Here is a 23,138-nt window from a genome sequence, read left to right as displayed (position 1 = left end):
ACATTTTCTTCAATGTATTATATATTAACTCATATTGCCAGAAGATTGCAAATATGAAATAAGTAGCTTGGCATGTCTACAGATTCAGTGTTTGTAATTTCAACATAAGTTATGTACATATATGTTTATGATAACCTGAACAGGGTCATGTAATAACAAAATGAGCTCGGTAGAGTTGTAAGCCTCCTACTTGCTATGGTTTATGCTTGTCCACCAAAAAGCATGTGTTGAAAACTTAATCCCTGATGTAACAGTGTTAGGAGGTGTGTAGGTCATGAATGGATTAGTGCTGATTACAAAAGGACTTGAGGCTGAGTTCTTTCACTTGCTCCTTCTTTGCTTTCTTTGCCCTTCTGCTATAGATTGATGCAGCAAGACACTGACCTCTCCATCTTGGACTTCCCAGCCTCCAGAATCATGAGCTAATAAATTTCTGTTTATTATAATTTACCCAAATTTTATTATTCTGTTATAGCAGCACAAAATGGACTAAGACACCACTGGTCTGGAGACAGAGTTGCTCTTATGTTTACATCTTTGCCCAATTTTTTGGCTAATTTTATTTATTATTAGTACATAATGACCTATTTTAAGTTAACTTTTGTAAGTAGTATGAGGTAGGATACTAATTCTTTTGTGTGTGACTATCTAGTTGTACAAGCACCACTTGTTGAAAAGACTATTATTTCCCACATTGAATAGTCTTAGAGTCCTTTGTCAAAAATTACTTGTTTATAGATGTGTGGGTTTTCTCTGGACTCTCACTTCTATTCCATTGATGTCTATTCCATACATGTCTATCTTTGTGCCCATATACAAATTGATTACTTGATTACTGAATACTTTTGTAATCAAGTAATCAATTTGTATATGGGCACAAAGATAGACATTACTTTTACAATCTGCTTGATTACTTTTGCTTTGTAGCAACTTTTTAAATAGGGAAGGATAAATCCTCTGCATTTTTCTTTTTTGGTATAGTTAGAGGAAAGTTTACTTTTTAAATTTGCTGCTATTACATTGTTTAATTCCCCCCTTATTCATCCCTATAAAAGTGTAATTCCAAGAGTATTTTTTTTACTTGGACTTTTTGATTGATTAAATTCGAATGTACAGAGTTCAAGCTGTAGTTCTGTATTTTTCTTTCCTTCACAGGTTTAACATTTCAGATTGCAAAACTTCAAAAAAAATGGCTTTAATAGCATCTTTTAATATTTTCATTTCACTAGATTATTTCCTCTAGAATAAGCCTATTCAAGAGCAGGGAGACAGAGTTTAAGCCCCTGCAGGCATAAACTGCTTCTCTGCATAAGAAGGCACTTAACAAATGTTTCTACTAGATTTGTTACCCCTATAATATTTATAGTGCTCATGGGAAGCATTTTATAAAATTAAATGAGAACAAAATACTAAATAAATTTTGGACTCCACCTGTTAGCTACCCTAATTATATATTTGTGGGCTTTCTTCAGCCACTGTTTTCTATCTTTTGTTGGATATATGAAATAAATCTTTGACTTCCTTATTGTGACATTATTATATGTATTCTATTTCCTGGAGACTCTACAAACATATTTCTTCATCTATATTTCTTATGCTCCAGATTTGTAGACAAAGACAAAGTGTACGTAATTTTGACTGCATAGCATCAAAGAGTAGCCCTGGATAACGTTTACATGCTGCTGTTGACAGTGAACATGCAAAGCTTCCTTATAAGAAAATCACTGGGATAATGAAAATTAAATGATTAAATATTAACCTTCTTTTCTCTCTTAAGAAAAAAATAGAAAATTTAGCTTATTGACTAAAGTAAGAATGGTATCTTGAGCTAGAATGTTTGTGTTCCAATGGCAAACAGTGCTTTTCTTTAAGACTGGGGCATGTATTATTCAGGATATCAGGACATCAAATGCCAACATCTGGAGTCTAGATTCTGCACTTGGTTGTGCTACTAAGCCTTAATTTATATCTCTAAGTAGGGATGGAAAGAATAGGTAACCTCTGTGATCTCTCCTAGTTATAAATCTCTATGACTCTTGTTCTCTACTACAGTTGCCAAAAATGCACAATGGAGAAAATGATCTAACCCTGGATTAGTGACTAGGAATTTGTTTAACAACTACTCTACAAGCACCTTTGATCCATCGGTTCTTTAAAACTGTGATAGCACAGCAACGCTCCCCTCAAGGGCGAGTCATTCCCATGTAAGTAGATATGCATAATGAATTGCTGTGAGAAAACAAATGACAGCTTTAATTTAAAAAACAATTAACAATAACAAAAAAAAAAAATTACCTGAGCACCACCTGCACTTTCCCAAACTGTAAAGTTCTGGAACAGGGTGGTGCCAGTGACATTATTCCAAGGTGGCTGAAATTTAGGGTATACAAAGAGACCACACCTAACAAGTGAAACAAAGAATGAAATTAAGCCAGGTTTTATGTTTCTAACTTCTTACTTTTTCTTGTTGGAAAATATAAAAGTAACAGACAAGGGAGAGTGGAGGTTGATAGAAACTGTGACCCTCCCCATGACTGCTCTTGCCCATCCCTCAGCCCTTCCACTTTTACCCTCTGTGACCTGCTCCCAAATCCCAACAAAATGCAGATTACTCCAGAGCCCAAACCCACTAGCCTCCAAAGGGCTCCGCATATCTGGAAGTTTAATTGCTCTCTCTATTGAATTCTCTCGTCACAAAAGGTACATTCTGTCCTTCTGCCTTTTCAAGTGACTCTCTTCTCTTTACCATCAAACTATTATGATCTAGAAAATAATGCTAACACAATTACACACAAAAGCCAAGACATAGAGGCAGCCAAGATGTCCATCAATAGGTTAATAGCTGGGGAAAATGTGGTATATACTTTCAATGGAATATTATTCAGCCTTTAAAGAGAAGGAAATCCTGCCATTTGTGGCAAAGCAGATAAACCTGTAGGGCACTGTGCTAGGTGAAGTAAGCCAGACACAGAGGAGCAAAACATTATATCACTTAAATGAGAAATCTAAAATATTCAAACTTATGTAAGCAGAGAGTAGAATTGTGGTTGGCAGAGGCGGGAGGAGGGGAAAATGGGAAGTATTAGTCAAAGGGTACAAAGTTTCAGTTATGCAAAATAAATAAGTCCTAGAGATCTACCATACAGCAAAATGCCGAAGTATAGATTATAGCAAAATTAACAATACTGTATTCTATACTTAAAAAATTGCTAAGAGGTCAGATTTTATGTCAAATATTCTCATAGTAATAAAAATTCAAATAAAGAGGGCTGGAGGAAAGCTTTTAGAGGTGGTAGATATGTTTGTGGCATAGATGGTGATGATAGTTTCAGGGGTTATACTTATCTCCAAACTCGTCAAGTTGTATACATTAAACATGAACAGCTCTTTGTACGTCAATTATATCCCAATAAAGCAGTTTCAGAAAACACTTAACACAGGAGCATCATCAAATCTCAAACAAATGCCAAAAGAGCATTCCACAGAAAAATGCGAAATCATAAGACTTACAGCCAAAATGTAGACGAATTTCCCCAAAGTTACCTGGTACAAGAATGTGCAATATTCTGAGTGAAGGAAAGAAGTGGAGCTCGTGATGTCTGGCTGGTCACAAGATGGAAAAAGTAGCCATAGCCAGCAGCACACACTCTGTTCCCCTACAGAAATTAAGGAGAGTTAAAAAATAGATATCCCATGTGTGGTAAGTTTGTTAAAAAGAAAGACTCTTGTTTGTACTCGTCCCACTTTTATATTCACTTTCTGTCAAAGTACATTAGTATTTTATTAAAAACTCATTTATTCTTTTTTTACTTTCAGGAACAAAAATACTGATATGGTTTGGATCTGTCCCCTCTGCCTATATCTCATGTTGAATTGTAATACCCAGTATTGGAGGTAGGGCCTGGTGGGAGGTGATTGGATCATGGGGTTGCTTTTTCATGAGTGGTTTAGCACCATCCGCCTCGGTACTGTTCTCACCACAGTGAGTGAATTCTCATGAGATCTGGTCACTTAAAAGTGTACAGCACCTTGTGGCTCCCACCCCGTCTTGCTTCTGTTCCTGCCATGAAATATGCTGCTCCTGCTTTGCCTTCTGCCATGAACAAAGACTCCCTGAGACCTGAGACCTCCCCAGAAGTTGATGTTTCATGTTTCCTGTATGGCCTGAAGAACCATGAGCCAATTAAACCGCTTTTCTTTATAAGTTACACAGCCTCAGGTATTTCTTTATAGCAATGCGAGAATAAACTAATAAAAATATTATCATTCTTCTTCCTCCAGCCAGATCAACTAGATGCAATTTTCCCATCTTAATAACTGGTATCTCATGTTCAAGCCTCCTTCTGAGATACCACAGTGAGAAGTTTACTTATGACATCTAAGATTCTACTCTTTGGTGAATTCAAGAGTATATGGTGGCTCTCCAAGGCAAAGGTGTACCTTGAAGTCAAGCCTACACAATATGTCTCTCTGGTTCTTTGAATAAATCAATGATTTGTCTATGGGCTGAAGGCCACATGATTGGACCAGTTATGCCTTAGTTCCAAGACAAAGTGACTGAGTTCAAATACAGCTCAAATCTCTTCAAAGTGCTTTTGTCCCGATTACACTATTAAGTTACCTTGATATTTCTTTATAGGTCTTACTATCTAAATAATGTATTTTATGTGTTCATACAAAATCTGACTTCTCTCTATTGGACCATATGAGTTTGGGGATCTAATTCTGATCAAACTGAACAGAATGAGGTTTTCTTTATAAATTCAATGGAGTACCTACAATATGTTTATCCATATGTAATATATTGTTAAGACAGAATAGAAAATCAGCTTCCTAAAGGTTTAAGACTGTACACAAATGTTTTTTTTTTTTTTTTTTTTTTTTTTGGCCTACTCAATGTTCACATTTTTTTGTTTCCCACGTGTTTGAACCAATAGGCTTAATACAAAAATTCAGATTTTCAGCTTTTCTAAGCCCAAATTCCTGTCAGGTAGCCACTGGCCAGCTGAAGATAAGAAGGGCCTGCCTTCTTGGTAATGGATCATTTTTCCACAATCCTCACCCTTCCTGTTTCACTCATTTATGATGCCTGCCTAGACTCTGCAGTATTTGAATTTGCAACCTCAACTACAGACAACAATGTAAACGATATGTTGGCTACTCTACGTAAGTTTCTATTTCTCCTTTCCTGAATCACATCTGAGTTCTCTCAGTGTCACACTCTCACATCTCAAGAATCACAAGCCTTCTCTTTACCATCAGGGAGAAAGAACTTTGAGAAAAATCAGAGGCCCCATCAGGCTGCTACACTGCAGTGATGCTATTAGTGGGAGAAATGTAGGACCAATCAATCAAGTTGTGGGACTAATTCCTGTGTGTTCATGTGACCTCTCTCAGCCTGAGTGGCTGTCCAAAGCCAAGACGCCTATGTCTTCCTAGAGAACAGAAGTTAAAGAACAGGCTGCTCAGGTGTAAGGCTTGTGCTACATGGATGTAGTCTCTGAGGCTCCCACATGATTCATCCCTGATCACCTGGGGGTTTTTCATGGCCTGGCTGGTGTGAGACAAAGAATGCCTGGAGTGTCCTCCATAGAAGTCACTTAATCCAGGGAACACAAACTATGGGGCTTTGAGAGCTCATCCTGAACACTGGCAGCAGGGTCACAGAAAAGGGAATGGGGAGTCATAAGGACTGTGACACTCAACAAGACGTTAAATGCCTTTCTTTAAAAAACAATACTTCAGTGAAGCCCTCTATGTGGGTCTCAGTGGGGACCACACTGTGAGCATCCCCTAGGAACAGTTTCTTAAGCTTTAGTGTGCACCCTAGTAGAGTTGTCATATTTAGCAAATAAAAACACAGAATGCCCAGTGAAGTTCCAGTTTCAGATAAAAATAAAATATTTTAGTATAAGTATGTCCCAAACACCATCTGAAATTTAAATTTGACCGGATATGCTGTATTTTATCCGGCAACCTTCACCTGGAGGTATATTAGACAAAGATTCTTAGATATTCTGATTTAGTAGTAAGGTGATGAGGAAGGGATGAGGGACAGTATTCTCTATTCTTGGGCATCACAGGGTACTCAGATAGGTCTGCTGCAGGTGATATTTTGAGCCCATTTTGAGAACTACTTCTCTAGAGGTGATTGAGAGAGTAATGCTAAGAGTTACTAAGGGTCTTAGGAGATGTTCAAAGAGGAGAAAGACATGAGAAAAACTATTTCCTGGCGATTTTTTTTTTTTTTTTTTTTTTTTTGCCATGAGTTGCTTTGGAAACCCACTGCAAATGGAAGCGACTGCTGAAAACTGAAAGTGGATAGAGACCTAGAATATCAGGATACCATCCCTCATCCTTTCCTCATGACCCCGCTACTAAATCAGAATATCTAAGAATCTTCATCTAACATACCCAGCAAAAACATTGCCCAGCTCAGTGCAAGTTATATTTATGTTGAACTTTTTCTTTTCCTTAGAAGTACTTATTTTTTAAGCTATGTTGGAGCAGAATAATAATAGTCATAGTGAAAAATCTATAGAGAAGGCACTACAGTCTAGGCACTGGATTCTAGAGTATCATTTATTTTTACAATAGTTTTATAAGTTTTGTATTATTATTACAATTTCATAGCAAAGAAACTGACGCTCAGAGATGTTGAGTAACTTTCCCAAAGTCACAGAGCAAATAGTTGTCAGAGTCAGCTCCATCCAAGTCCAAGCCTGGAAAAGTTAGAGACTAGAGTAGAGAAATGAAGGTAGGACCCAAAGGCAGGATGCCCAATAATAGGGTGTAAGTGAAGAAACGTAAACAAGGGAGTACAAAGCAGAGTCTTGTCACCAGGTCATGGGCAGAAGAGGCATTTGCTGTGGCCTCCCCAATAGTAGAGACAGCATATTGAGCAACACCCTTTGCAGAAGTCAATGTATCATGGACATTCAAGCAAGGGAAATTCCAGAGAGAAATTAACTATCCAACTATGCCAGCTCCTAAAGGTGTGCATCTATTGTCACCAAAAAAAAAAAAAAGTGAATTAATCCTGAAGGCACCAGAAGTAGGATTTGATATTGCTATATATCAAAATGTAAGACACTGGGGGTAGTGTTTGGTTTCTCCAAACCTGGAGAGCATTTTGCAGGTCAGATTTAGTTAAGGAGTTGCTCTTTCCACACCCCAAATCCAGAGAATATAAAATCCTTCTCATTCTCACCACATGGGGAAGAAAGCATGCACAGCTTAAAGTGCACAGAAAGATACATGGGTAGGGGTGTGGGACATTCCCCAAGAGTAGTCAGGAAGAACACATGACATTTTGAAGAGTACATTTAAGGAGGCGGGGTTTCTGAAATTTCAGCATTATGGAGATCCAGTGTTATCAAGGCTCAGACATGTTGATGAGGACCGGCTTCTGACACAGGAATTTTGAGCAATGACAGATGAAAAGACTGAGATTATCTGCGATTGTCATCTATTGTCAATGCAGACAGTAGGGATATGGACTGGATGCAGACAAGAGAATTTAATGAGGAAGTTCTGACCTATCCAAGGACAGGGTCTTGCACTGGTCTTTCACACAGCTCAGGGAGTTTCACTACATTCTCAGTAAGGATGGATCGAGAGTGAGAACTCCATACCTTTTTGCTTATAGCTGTTCTCTGTTACTTTATCCTTAGACTGAGTAGACTCATTTCATCCCATGGCTTCAGTCATTCTAAACTAATATTTCTATTGATCTTAATTTCCAAATGAAAGGACAACTTGAGATATTATTAAAGGTAACTCCCTGAACCTGGCTAATCCACTGGCAGTCATGATATAGTGGCAGTCCCAACAGGAAGAGAACTTAAAGACCCTATTCCTTCCTGAATGTACCACATGTTCCACAAGGAACACACACACACACACACACACACACACACACTCAGCCAAGCAAAGACAATATGGGGGAGAAAACTGAAACAGATTGCTCTTAACCCAATAATGCTCAAATCCCTGCCTTGTGTAAGATAAAGAACGAATGCCTCAACCCCTGGAGGCCTTCAGTTTTGGGGGAAGTGTAAGTCAGGGCCAGAGTTCACCTTGACACTGGAAGCCTGACCAGCAGGCAGCAGCCAGGACCTAGTCAGGGAGGCCAGCACATGCTGACACAATCGCCCCAGGCTGTTTACTTAGCTCTGGCTTCTATGCACTGTGGGTCCTAAAGGTTCTCTTACTCTGGGTATTTGTAAATAAACAGCCATTCCTTCCTCATTTTTCATTTAGTTACAGGATGTTTTGTTCCTTTGTGAACTAATTGGCCCACTCTCTCCTGCCTTCATTATTTTGGAGTCTGAGCAATTCTTCAATTTCCTAAAAGCACTTAGAATTCTAATCACATGTCCCACCTACCACATGGTACTCATCAAAAGTGACTTTTGGATATCATTGAATATTAAGATGAATCACAATTGAAGAGGCTAACATGACTTCAAAGAATGAGGACCATTTCTAAGACTTCAATGATCTTCCAGTGGCCTAGTCTAGAGTGGTGGTTGTCAATCAGGGATGACTTTGTTCCCTAGGGAACATTTAACAATGTCTGGACACATTTTTTATTGTAACAACTTGGAGGATGGAGAAGAGAGAAGAGGGCTACTGGTATTCAGTGCATAGACACCAGGGATGCTGTTATACAGAGGATAGCCCCGACAACAAAGAATTACCCAGTCCAAAATGTCAATATCATCATCATTGAGAAACCTTGGTCTATAAGTCTACACTGGAGTCACATATTAGCAAAATGACCCATGCCCATTTTTCAATATCCCATCTCCAAATTTTGATGAAAAGACAAACCTAAACACAAAAACATAATTACATTTAGAATGCTTTGATAGTCTTTACTAGGAAACTATTCATATCATATAAACAATCAGATATGGCATCAGGTATTCCCAGAAAAAAACATTTATTAGCATTAAATCAGTTATCTCAATTTTTCTCTTTTGCTAGAAAACAGAGTATGCACTCGTGCTTCTTGGCCTCAAGAAGAATCACTGTCTATTAGCTGGCAAATACAAGTGCCCAATATATCTTTTCAGCCCTTGTAGATACACAAAGAAATACTACAGCTGTTGTTCTCACTCATAATTACACAACACAAACCTTCCCCAGCGAAGTGAAACGCCACCTCCCCTAGGTGTATCTCTCTATACCCATGAGCCTTGGGAAAGGTCAGAGGTATATAAGAACTCAGAGCCAGAGAAGGGGGCTTCTTAAACACCCAGCTTGTCTGCAAGTATACAATGAGAAATGTGGACTGGAGGCTAAAAGTGATCATCTCACTTGTCCACACAGCTCTATTTCATTACCAAGAAAATGTGATTTCATTACCAAGATCTTAAGAGGAAAAAAAAGGTTCTTACATTTCAAAATATATATTACAAGGACTGCATCCTTATTCATCACCTTTGCCAGCACAGATGCTCAAAAAGCATGTGTTTTTCACGAATAAATGGGTTAGTTGAATTATCTGCCCTAGTGCCATTAGCATTTATGGCACATCTGGGTGATCGCATATGAACACTTTCCAAGCACATTTAAAGGTGGGCAACTTTGTTCCTCTGTTAGCTGTTAAGGCTTACTTTTCTTACAAAAAAAGCACTTGAACAGTCAGATCACATTGCTTCCTGGCCCTTCGTACTCTCAATTCCAATTGTGTATGCTACAAATGATTCATGAGGAAAAACCACATATTTATGCAGGCAGCTGGCAGCTTGCGGGGAAGGGTTTAAGGCAAGCAGGGAATTTTGTGTGGAAATCAATTCTTTGCAGAAGTCAATGTATTATGGACATTCAAGCAAAAGAAATTCCAGAGAGAAATTAACTGCCCAAGTAAGCCAGCTCCTTGAGGTGTACATCTATAGTCACTAGAAAAAAAAAAGTGAGTTAACCCTTCAGGCAGCTCTTAAATATACATTACCTATTGAGTAAGGAAAGCTTGAGAACTGAAGTTGGGCCTTTAAACACAGAATTCCTTACAAAATTGATTCACAAACCAGAACAAATTCTCCTTAAATTAAATGCATGTCTCCAAAGGGCTCTTCTTCAGAGTTTTTCCACGGACTATCCTGAACAGGGGTCTGCTCATAGGAAATTTCCAACACCTACATAAACATGGGGGACTCTGAGCTCTGGAAGTGAACAGTCCCTTGCTGTCTGAGAGCAAAGACTTCCCAGCCAGAGGGAATGTAAACAGGTTCACATAGGTTATATCTTCTGGAAAGATGCAGCTTCTTGACAGATAATGAGCTCCTATCAAAGGAGTCCGACTCCGGTGCTGGAGTTCCTCGGGGAAGACAGCCTGGGCATGGAGTGCTCTAGGAAGCTACAGGTGATGCTTGAAAGAACTACCACCAACTTGCTTTTGGAAAGCATGGCAAAGGCCTATTTAAAAGCATACCAGGGAATGCCACAGGCCCCTAAAGACTCAAGCACATACCACTCATGAGTCCTCACTGGCAAGAAGGTACAAAGCTCAGGTTTTGCTTCTCAATGAACCTGCCCTGGACTCACCTCAGCTCTGTAGTCTGGGCAGGAAAACAAGCATATCACCTGTGGCTATAAAAACTAAAAAGGAATATCACACTTGAAATTTATTTGCACCATGCCGGGTTGAAGTGCAAACGTGACTGACTGCAAGCCCAGGTGAATTCCTTACATTGTGACTGAGAGTTAGGTCTCAGCTCTGTGACAGGGCAATTTGGGAATAATATAAAACCACAAACCATTGCACAGACTTGAGAATCATTTTTCCTGCCTACCTACCTGCCTGGTCAGAGATTTCAAGGTCAGACTCAGGTATGTGGGGAGAGAGAGTTTAGGCTTTCAGAGGTGGTTACCCAAACATGAAGATTAGATCATCTTCTTCAAGTCTAAATAAATGCATTTGTTTAATTAATACTCTCATACCAATGTCAATGTCCTGGCCTTAATTCAGCTCCATGACTATGGTTATGGTTATGTTATCATTGGAGGAGGCTAGATGAAGGGCACATAGGAACTGTCTTTTATTGATGCAGCTTCTCGTAAGTCTGAAATTATTTTAAAATTAAAAGTTAAAAATAACAAAGAAAAATCCTAATTAATCACAGTTTTCTCTCAGATCTCTTTATGTTCCACATATTGTACACATACACCCAAATACGTGCACACACACACACACACACCTTCTTATTGCGAAAGCCTCCTTATTATCCCTTTGGAATAAAGGTATATTTCTAAAATATGTTCTTCAAAGCACTCTGTATATCATCCATACAGGACACAATAAACACTAATTTGGCCAAGCCTGGTGGCTTACACCTGTAATCCCAATACTTTGGGAATCTAAAGTCGGGAGATCACTTTAGACCAAGAGTTTGAGATCAGCTTAGGGAACACAGGTTTTTTTCACATATGCCCAGTCATCACCTATGTCTTTAAGTAATGGCACATCCCAGACAACAGAATACAAAAAACACTGAATAACAGAAAGCCAATGGCACAACTGAAAAACTGGACTAGGCTTTGCAAGATTTAATGCTGACAGCCCAGCAGAATCTAAATGCTTCAACTGACTAAACTTCTTTTTCAGCCATCAAAATGATTTTAGAACTTTGGAACTTGTTCGTTACTTTCCTATTTTCTTCCCCCATATCATTTGGTTATAGATTTATACCTACATTCATTCATTCATTCATTATATTAAATACATTTTTGAGCAACTACCATGTTTTAGACATTGTGCTAGTGTCTAAAATCTAATGAAAAGAGAATTTGAACTTTAAGGTCACCAAGGATGAATATGTCAGGAATATACCTAATGAATCTACTTTACCAGTTTAACCTAAAACTCCATTCTCAAAACATACGCATTGTATTTCTTTCTAATTTTGTTCAGTGGACACCAGAGTAAGAAGGTAAATGAAGGGAAATGGAAAGCATTGGAGGGAGAGCAAGTAGCTAGTTGTGGACTCAATTTTTCTATTGCTGACTGGATATTGTTCTACAGGCCATTTTGCAAAGGCTCACGCAACCCATAGCTTTTCAGATTACCCTCTGGTTCTCTGCACCTGCAGCCAGCTCAGCCCTTCTTCCTGTCAGCCAGTGGCGAGCACACCTGTCCAGCAGACCACATACTACCCAGTGAGACAACGACATTCCAGCTTAGCACAGCAGGGTGAGCTGGGCGACCCTGACGGTTTACTTTCCTCTAGGCATTTGATGTAGTCAACAATATGCTGCCCAGAAAAATACAGAAAAGCATGGTTTCTTAAGCCCAAAAGCTTGCAGACATAGAAAGAGCACATAGGAATTCTCTTTTATTTATGTAGCTTCTTGTAAGTCTGAAATTATTTTAAAACTAAAAGTTTAAAAAAACAACAAAGAAAAATCCTAATTAGCATTAGGATTTTTGGCCAATAGTGGCCAACAAGTTAAATGCAGCTCCAGCTGTCCTAGGTCTGGAGTCTGGGTTCCTGCAGTCCATGCAGTTCTGCTTCCTTTGCTTCCTGGCATATTAGCCACTCCCATTAGGCACCTAAAATGGTGTGTAAGTGCTGTGCTTGGAAGAAACGTAATTAAGACTCTAAGGAAGGTTGAAGAGATAACCACTACTTTTACTAGAGGTTATTCAGCTGAAGATAATTAAAAACAGATGATCAGTGAGAAAAAAGCTCATCCTCTGAATTCCTCAGAAACTCGGTATAATTGTCATGACATAGTGGATGCTCAGAGGAGTTTCCTAGAAGAGTGAGGCCCTTAACTCCTTTCATAGATGATCCATGGAATAAAATAATTAGAAAAGGAGAAACAAAATGGCCTGCCACTACACTGAGGCACTTCTTCACTCACAGGTCTACAGCTAAACTGTCCCCAGAAAAATTAATTTCTTAAATGTTTAGACAGAAATTTACCAAGAGAAACCAATGTTAAGTTATACTAAATAATGGGATTTAAAAAATCAAGGTCATTGAAGTGTACTTCATCCTCCTAAAATCTGACATGACCTTATACACCTCATGACTCAGTTTTGAACATTTTTAAAGGACAAAATACAGCCACATTAACATAGTAAGATAGTAACGGTTTAATAAGAAATGGGGATTGGAATCAAGAGAGACAAAAATCAGCACCCACAGTGGATAGTTCAGGGAGATATTTTAGTTTGCATTATCTAAATGACCAGGAAATGATCAATATCTACTTTGTTTGCTCCATTATGTATTGCTTCAAAAAACTGTTTCCAGGAATCCTGAGAGGAATACTTACATTTATCCTAAAGCACTTGTTTAATGCAAAATTATAAATTAATTTCTTGATACTAATGTGCAGCAAGTAAACATTTCATACCACACCACCACTAATGCTACCACCTTAACGAACTTTTGGAGCAAGCTTGTCCAACCCGTAGCTCACAGGTCACCTACGGCCCAAGATGGCTTTGAATGTGGCCCAATACAAATTCATCAACTTTCTTAACACCTTAGATTTTTTTTACAATTTTTTTTAGCTCATCAGCTATCATAAGTGTTATCAGAAGTGCATTTTATGTGTGGTCTAAGACAACTCTTCTTCCAATGTGGCCCAGGGAAGCCAAAAAACATGACAACCCTGATTTAGAATGAACTTTATGCCCTCCTGGTCCTGGCCTTCCTAGTGGAGCTGAAGATCTTACCTCTATAACATTGGTGGGACTGCGGATATAGATGCCAGATGGTGTCAACATTTCAGGATTGGAGAGTCCCTCAGCACCAGAAACCCGGATGATTATGTTGTTCCTTATTATATTTCCATGTCCTGACCAGTCTAATGTTTAAACAAACCCAGGAGATCCACAAACATAATTAAAATTCACACAACTCAACATTCTTGATTCTACTAATACACATCAGAGTTCACGTAATGCATTTCATATATATGTATATATATTTATAAAATACTTAGAATGCTCAATAAACTTAAGAGACCTAACAGTTTGCCATCAGGCTTGTCTATAAAATATACGACAATTTTAAATACACTGTAATAGATTTAAAATTAGTTTACATATTTACCATCTTTCCTTCCATGAATTGCCTCCCAAGAGATATATCTCATCTCCATGCATGTCCCTAAGAACAAAAGACCCTGTTACTTGAGCATATTTTAGGCCACTCCGGAAAACAAGGGATGCTGCAACACTACTTTTTCTTTGGGTGTGTGTTGTTTTGTTTTTGTGTTTTTATCTGTAAACCAGGGAAAGAGATACAGATCTTATGAACTCTTCAGTTCTAGAGTATCAGGAATCAGAAGTTCATTTTAAATAAAAAGAATAGAAAAACAGATTTCTTTTACTTCTTAAGAGGGGTCTAAGTGGAACTGTCTCCACTGTTAAGTGCCGCATATCCTGTGTCAACACCAACCCCATTCCTAGCTGTTCAAACTTGCCACCTGCTATCTGCATTCCCCCATCTTCCTTTAGAAGGTCTGAAATGTCCTGGAGGAACAGGATGGATAATGCCTAGGACCTTCACACCCAAACCACTGAGGTTGGAATAGAAGAGAAAGCATGGTCCATACTACATAGAGAAATCAGTCACTTAAGTGCTGTCAATAAAGAGCAGCCCCAAAGAACTCTTCATTACAAAGTCTTTAAGTAAAGCGGCTTTCTTGTGTCATTTCCTGGGTCTGGGATGGCACACTTGTTATGCGTGAGATTGAGTGCTTTACCACATTAATAAACAAAAATTTTAATTCCCTCACTTATAATAGAAAGCTGTCAAAAGCTTATAATTCAAAACATTCAAGCACTAAAGGCTAAATTCCTCCTACAGATTTTCTTCCTTGTGTAGTTAATATCTATTCCGCATAATTGTTTTCTGCTAAGGTAATACTGTTAGGATACCTCTCTCAATTTCTCTTTGATGTCTCACCTCTTCCCTTGCATGGACAAACATAGAAAAAAACAAAGTCAATCCTACATCTGTTAGTTGACTTCCCTATGGCTGTCCTTTTCTAATCAAAAGATTTTTCTGCACCTGATCACCTCAGTTGCCCTTAGTTTTTTGTCTTTTAGAGCTAGAGTGTGTTTTAAAGCAAATGTATCTGATTCGTATTTTCTCACTAGACAGTTTCCATCTCACATACTTTTATAGAATTTTTATAGCTGTTATCTCAACAGATTGTTCTTAAATGAAACATATATTTTCCCACTGATGACATTATAGAATTAAATATCAAACAGTATTTAACAAATACAGTTACATTCCCACTTTCAGTGAAAACCTCTGATTTACTTTTTTATTCTGATAAAACTAGAGACCTTTTGTTCCTTAATTAATTCATTTCTTTCAACTAATAGATCTACAATGCACTAGTTAATATGCTAAGTGTTCAGGAGACAATGTCCTCAAGAAATTCGGTGGTAAAAAGACATTAATCAGATGACCAGAAATGTGGTATATCATTTTAAATCAAGAAGCAATGATTGGTGCTTAGAGAGCTTAAACAGAAGAACTTGTCTGGAAGAGGGGATCTTGCAGGAGGAGAGTAAGTGGCATGAACAGAGCCAGAGAGCTTGTGCAAAGACCCCAAGAAAGGAAAAAGTGTGCTCTTTGGAAGGAACTAAAATAAAATATTTTAGTGTCACTAGAGTACAGAGGAAGAGAAAAAGAACAAACTCTGTTGGTTTTCTACAGAGGTTAACAGAGACAAAAAATCACTGACGGGATCTCTTAAGTCTGGTTAAGAGTTTGGAATTCTATTTTAAAAGCAGTAAGAAACTCAAAAGAGAGAAGTAATATGATGCAATTTGAGATTTTTAAGAATAATTTTGAGTTCTGCAAGGTGAATGAATGTTAGGAAACACAAGTAGATACAGGTGATGAGTTGAAGATTCTGAAATATGGGTTTCTTCAGCAAGCAACAAGAGCTTGAATTCTATTAAGAAGAGAATTCCAGATTTTTAAATCCTTGGTCAACATCCAAGCTTGACAATCTATAAGACTATACAAAGACATATGTATGTGACTTAGAATTATTGTGAAAATTACTGGTAGTAAACTTTAAAACTTCCCATTTTATACTGATTAACCGGAACTAACCTTTAAAAGATCAGTGTCCCATAGGTGAAGTTTAGCAAGCCACTCAGTGATGACTAAATTTAAATTTAGAATTTTTTACTATAGCCCATTTCTTTATTTTTTTAACTTCTTTTGTTTTGTTTTGTTGTTTGTTGGTTTTTGAAAATTTATTTATTATACTTTAAGTTCTGAGGTACACGTGCAGATTGTGCAAGTTTGTTACATAGGTATACACGTGCCATGGTGGTGGTTTGCTGCATCCATTGCCCCATCATCTCTATTAGGTATTTCTTTTCTAACAATCACAAGGCCAATATTTTTATAAATTGGGAATTAGAAATTTGAGGAGAATTCATTGTGAAAAACTGTGTTCTGTTCAAGAATGCAGAAATTAAACAAACTTGTTTTACTTACCAACCAGCAGTGCATGACCTAAAATATTGTAGAATAAGTTACTGTCCACGTTCAGGCCCGAGGTCCTACACATGCTGAGGCCTCTACTGAAGGAGTTCCACACTGTGCAGCCCTGTATGAAAGACTCTGAATAGGAAAAAGTAAAGTAAAAATTAGAAATGGCTCCTGAGATTCTGTTGACCATATTTAAAGCAAGCTACACTATAGTTAAAGACATTCTCCCATATAATAATGAAACTCAGGAGATAGGAAGTTAGAAGCAGCAATCTAATGAAGAAAATGGGTAACTCAAGACAATAGCTCTCAACAATAAAAAGGGTAAAACTCAACAATCAAGGGTTAGAAAAAAACAAACAGACTGAGAAAGACAAAATATGTCTAAACAATAAAAGAACTCATAGCTGTCAAGGTTTCCAACTGTCCATCATCTTTGGTATCAGCTCTCATCACAATATAGCAGATGAGAAGTTACGGATAATGTGAAGATAACTGCTTATAGGCCAACCCTAATCTTTGAAAACTGAAGCTGTGAATTTATATTTATAATTTATCAGGCAATAATATTCTTGGTCCAAGATAGCCAGAGACTCTTATTCCTAACTGAAAGCAAGGCCAAAGGTTGGCCTGAGGATCATGACTCTCACATTTGAACTGGATAGGTTTATAAAACTAAAAAAGAAGCTATCCTCTACTATGCTAAAAAAAATTGACAATTAGGAAAATCATTATATGGGCTCCATAGGTATATTCTATGATCCCCAAATCTGGTTATGAGGCCTAGATGAGTCAATGAATACATAATTACTGAATATAAACTATATGTTTCATTGTTTATATGTGCATTGCATTGTGCTGGAAATGTGAAGATGAACAAAACTAAGTAACCTCTGCATTTGTGTATTTGCATTCTGATGGAGGAAATTGACATTAAAATAGTAAAAATTCAACTTCTGCCAAGATAGCTGAATAGGAACAGCTCTAGTCTGCAGTTCCCAGTGAGAGTGCTCCAGAAGACCAGTGATCTCCACATTTCCAACTGAGGTATCAGGTTCATCTCATTGGCACTAGTTAGACAGTGGGAATAGTCCACAAGCCAAAGCAGGGTGGGGCACTGCCTCACCCAAGAGGCACAAGGGGCCAGAGAACTCACTCTCCCAGCCAAAGGAAGGCATTAGGGACTTTTCCAGCACTCCAGCTCAGATACTGTGCTTTTTGAATGGTCTATACAACCCACAGACCAGGAGACTCCCTCTGGTGCCTACAACGCCAAGCTAAAATCCACTGGCTTGAAACTCTTGCAACCAGCACAGCAGCCTGAGCTCCACCTGGGATGTTCAAGCTTGGTGGAGGGAGGGGTGCCTGCCATTGCTGAGGCTCCATTAGGTGGTTTCAACATTGCCTGCATAAACAAAGCCCCTGGAAATTTACACAGCAGCTGGGCGGAGCCCAGCACAGCAGCTCAGAGAGACCTCTGCAGGCAGACTGTCAAGTAGATTCCCTCCTTGCTGGGCAGGTCATCTCAGAAAAAAAAGACAGCAGCCTGTCAGGGACTTACAAAGCCCCCACCTTCCTGAAACAGAGCTCCTGGGAAAAGGGGCAGTTGTGGGTTCTGCTTCAGCAGACTCAAACGTCCCTGCCCAGCAGTCCTGAAGGAAGCAATGGATCCCCCAGCACAGTGCTTGAGCTCCATTAAGGGACAGGCTGCCTCCTCCAGTGGCTCCCTGACCCCCTGTGTATCCTAACTGGGAGACACATCATACAGGAGAGGCCTGGCTGACATCTTGCAGATACTGTTTTGGGACGAAGCCACCAAAGGAAGGAACAGGCAGCAATCTTTGCTGTTCTGCAGCCCCCCGCAGGTTATTCTGGGGCAAGCATAGTCTGGAGTGGACCTCCAACAAACTCCAGTAAACCTGCAGCAGAGGGGCCTGACTGTTAGAAGAAAAACTAACAAACAGAAAGAAACAACTTCAACATCAACAAAAAGGACATCCACTCCGAAACCCAACGCAAAACTCACCAACTTCAAAGACCAAAGGCAGATAAATCCATGAAAATGGGAAGGAACCAGCGCAAAAAGGCTAAAATTGCCAAAAGCCAAAATGCCTCTTCTCCAATGGATCACAACCCCTCACCAGCAAGAGAACAAAACTCGATGGAGAATGAGTGTGATGAATTGACAGAAGCAGGCTTCACAAGGTGGGTAATAACAAACTTCTGCAAGCTAAAGGAGCATGTTCTAACCCATTCAAGGAAAGTAAGAACCTTGAAAATAGGTTAGATGAAATGCTAACAAGAATAACCAGAGTGGAGAAGAACAGAAACAACATGATGGAGTTGAAAAACACAGCATGAGAACTTCATGATGCATTTAGAAGTTTCAATAGCCAATTCGATCAAGCAGAAGAAAGGATATCAGAGATTGAAGATCAACTCAATGAAATAAAGTGAGAAGGCAAGAAAAAAAGAGTGAAAAGAAATGAGCAAAGCCCCCAAGACATACGGGATTATGTGAAAAGACCCAATCTATGTTTGATCAGTGTACCTGAATGTGATAGGGAGAACGAAACCAAATTGGAGAACACTCTTCAGGATATTATCCAGGAGACTTTCCCCAACCTAGCAAGGCAGGCCAACATTCAAATACAGGAAATACAGAGAACACCACAAAGGTATTCCTCAAGAAGAGCAACCCCAAGGCACATAATCATCTGATTCACCAGGGTTGAAATGAAGGAAAAAATGCTAAGGGCAGACAGAGAGAAAAGTCAGGTTACCCACAAAGGAAGCCCATCAGACTCACAGCAATCTCTTGGCAGAAACCCTACAAGCCAGAAGAGAGTGGGGGCCAATATTCAACATCCTAAAAAAAAAAATAATTTTCAACCCAAAATTTCATATCCAGGCAAACTAAGCTTCATAAGCAAAGGAGAAATAAAATCCTTTACAGACAAGCAACTGCTGAGAGAGTTCATCATTACTAGGCCTGCCTTACAAAAGCTCCTGAAAGAAGCACTAAACATGGAAAGGAACAACTAGTACAAGCCACTTCAAAAACATACCAAACTAAAGATCATCAACACTATGACAAAACTGCATCAACCAATGGGTAAAACAAACAGCTAGCATCAAAATGACAGAATCAGATTCACTCATAACAATATTAACCTTAAATGTAAATGGGCTAAATGCCCCAATCAAAAGACACAGACTGGCAAATTGGATAAAAAGTCAACACCCATTGGTGTGCTGTATTCAGGAGGCCCATCTCACGTGCAAGGATACACATAGGCTCAAAATAAAGGGATGAAGGAAGATTTACCAAGCAGATGGAGAACAAAAACAAGCAGGGGTTGCAATCCTAGTCTCGGATAAAACAGTTTAAACTAACAAAGATCAAAAGAGACAAAGAAGGGCATTTCATAATGGTAAAGGGATTAATGCAACAAGAAGAGCTAACTATCCTAAATATATATATTCATCCAATACAGGAGCACCCAGGCACATAAAGCAAGTTCTTAATGACCTACAAAGAGACTTAGGCTCCCACACAATAATAGTGGGAGACTTTAACATCCGACTGTCAATACTAGACAGATCAACCAGACAGAAAATTAACAAGGATATCCAGGACTTAAACTCAGATCTGGACCAAGTGGACCTAATAGACATCTACGGAACTCTCCACCCCAAAACCACAGAATATACATTCTTCTCAGCACTGTATCATACTTATTCTCAAATTGACTACATAATTGGAAGTAAAACACTCCTCAGTAAATGCAAAAGAATGGAAACCATAACAAATAGTCTCTCAGACCACAGTGCAATAAAATTAGAACTCAGGATTAAGAAACTCACTCAAGACCACACAACTACATGGAAACTAAATACCTGCTCCTGAATGACAAATGGATAAATAATGAAATGAAGGCAGAAATAAAGATGCTCTTCAAAAGCAATGAGAATGAAGACACAACATACTAGAATCTCTGGCACACACTTAAAGCAGTGTCTAGAGGAAAATTTATAGCACTAAATGCCCACCAGAGAAGTGAGGAAAGATATAAAATTGGCATCCTAACATCATGATTAAAATAACTAGAGGAGCTCAAACAAACTCAAAAGCTAGCAAAAGGCAAGAAATAACTAAGATCAAAGAAGAACTGAAGGAGATAGAGACACAAAAAACTCTTCAAAAAATCAATAAATCCATAAGATGGGTTTTCTAAAAAGATCAAACAAATAGATCGACTGCTAGCCAGACTAATATAAAAGAAAAGAGAGAAGATTCAAATAGATGCAATAAAAAATGATAAAGGGGATATCACCAACAATTGTACAAAAATACAAACTACCATCAGATATTACCACAAATACCTCTATGCAAATAAACTAGTAAATCTAGAAGAAACTGATAAATTCCTGGACACTTACACCCTCCCAATACTAAACCAGGAAGAAGCTGAATTCCTGAATAGACCAATAACAAGGGCTGAAGTTGAGGCAACAATTGATAGCCTACCAATCAAGAAAAGTCCAGGACCAGATGAGTTCACAGCCAAATTCTACCAGAGGTACAAAGAGGAGCTGGTACCATTCCTTCTGAAACTATTCCAAACAATACAAAAAGAGGGAATCCCCCTTAACTCATTTTATGAGACCAACATCATCCTGATACCAAAACCTGGCAGAGACACAACTAAAAATGAAAATTTAATGCCAATATCCATAATGAACATTGATGCAAAAATCTTGACAAACCGAATCCAACAGCTATCCATCACGATTAAGTTGGCTTCTTCCCAGGGATGCAAGGCTGTTTCATCTATAAATGTATAAATGCAAATCTATAAATGTAATCCATCACATAAACAGAACCAAAGACAAAAACCAGGCCGGGCGCGGTGGCTCAAGCCTGTAATCCCAGCACTTTGGGAGGCCGAGACGGGTGGATCACGAGGTCAAGAGATCGAGACCGTTCTGGTCAACATGGTGAAACCCCGTCTCTACTAATACAAAAAATTAGCTGGGCATGGTGGCGCGTGCCTGTAATCCCAGCTACTCAGGAGGCTGAGGCAGGAGAATTGCCTGAACCCAGGAGGCGGAGGTTGCGGTGAGCCGTGATCGCGCCATTGCACTCCAGCCTGGGTAACGAGCGAAACTTCGCCTCAAAAAAAAAAAAAAAAAAAAGACAAAAACCACATGATTATCTCAATAGATGCAGAGAAAGCCTTCAACAAAATTCAACAGCCCTTTATGCTAAAAACTCAATAAACTAGTTATCAATGGATTGTATCTCAAAATAAAATAAGACCTCTTTATAAGAAACCCACAGCCAATATCATACTGAATGGGCAAAAGTTGAAAGCATTCCCTTTGAATTCTGGCACCAGACAAGGATGCCCTCTCTCACCACTCCTATTCAACAGAATATTGGAAGTTCTGGCTAGGGCCATTAAGCAAGAGAAAGAAATAAAGGGTATTCAAATAGGAAGAGAGGACATCAAATTGTCCCTGTTTGCAGATGACATGATTGTATATTTAGAAAACCCCATCATCTCAGCCCCAAGTCTCCTTAAACTGATAAGCAACTTCAGCCAAGTCTCAGGATATGAAATCAATGGCAAAAATTGCAAGCATTTCTATACACCAATAATAGACAAACAGAGAGCCAAATCATGAGTGAACTCCCATTCACAATTGCTACAGAGAATAAAAAACCTAGGTATACAATTAACAAGGAATATGAAGGACCTCTTCAAGGAGAACTACAAACCACTGCTCAAGGAAATAAGAGAGGACACAAACATATGGAAAAACATTCCATGCTCATGGTTAGGAAGAATCAATATCGTGAAAATGGCCATACTGCCCAAAGTAATTTATACATTCAATGCTATCCCCATCAAGCTACCAATGACCTTCTTCACAGAATTGGAAAAAACCATCTTAAATTTCATGTGGAACCAAAAAAGAGCCTGCACAGCCAAGACAATACTAAGAAAAAAAAAAAAAAAAAAAAAAAAACCTGGAGGCATCATAGTACCTGACTTCAAACTATATTACGAGGCTACCGTACTCAAAACAGTATGGTACTGGTACCAAAACAGAGCTATAGATCAATGGAACAGAACAGAGGCCTCAGAAAGAATGCCCCACAACTACAACCATCTGATCTTTGATAAACCTGACAAAAACAAGCAATAGGAAAAGGATTTCCTATTTAAATGGTGTTGGGAAAACTGACTAGTCATATGCAGAAAACTGAAACTGGATCCCTTCCTTACATCATATACAAAAATTAACTCTAGACGGATTAAAGATTTAAACATGAGGCCTAACATCATAAAAACCCTAGAATAAACCCTAGGCAATACCATTCATGACATAGGCATGGGCAAGAACTTCAAATTCCATTTGACCCAAAAAAAAGAAGGCATTGGGATCTTTGAACAGCACTTTTTAAAAATTTTTAATTTAATTTAAAGTTCCTAGGATATATGTGCAGAATGTGCAGATTTGTTACATTGGTAAATGTTGCACAATACTTTTAAGAGTTTCACCAATCCCAGTATTCCACTCATAAGGGCTACACAAAAAGCAGCTTCCACACTGAGTAATTGTAATTGGCCACATAGG

At 38.6% G+C, this 23,138-nt stretch overlaps 1 protein-coding gene across 1 annotated transcript in view; it reads right to left on the bottom strand.

The window, feature by feature from the left end:
• Positions 1-23,138, bottom strand: part of PKHD1 (PKHD1 ciliary IPT domain containing fibrocystin/polyductin) — a 499,554-nt gene that overhangs the window by 291,492 nt on the left and 184,924 nt on the right. The window contains exons 41-45 of the mRNA XM_021665443.2: positions 16,497-16,622; positions 14,076-14,132; positions 13,697-13,827; positions 3,544-3,656; positions 2,296-2,401 (exon numbers count right to left, since the gene is read on the bottom strand). Of these exons, the coding sequence (XP_021521118.2) occupies positions 2,296-2,401; positions 3,544-3,656; positions 13,697-13,827; positions 14,076-14,132; positions 16,497-16,622 (533 nt within the window). The remainder of the gene's footprint in view (positions 1-2,295; positions 2,402-3,543; positions 3,657-13,696; positions 13,828-14,075; positions 14,133-16,496; positions 16,623-23,138) is intronic.

This window comes from Aotus nancymaae, unplaced genomic scaffold (genome assembly GCF_030222135.1).
Source record: "Aotus nancymaae isolate 86718 unplaced genomic scaffold, 86718_ANA_hifiasm-v0.15.2.pri h1tg000040l, whole genome shotgun sequence".
Lineage (NCBI taxonomy): Eukaryota > Metazoa > Chordata > Mammalia > Primates > Aotidae > Aotus > Aotus nancymaae.
The sequence above is the reverse complement of the archived record's forward strand: the minus strand, read 5'-3'. Positions and strand labels throughout refer to the sequence as shown.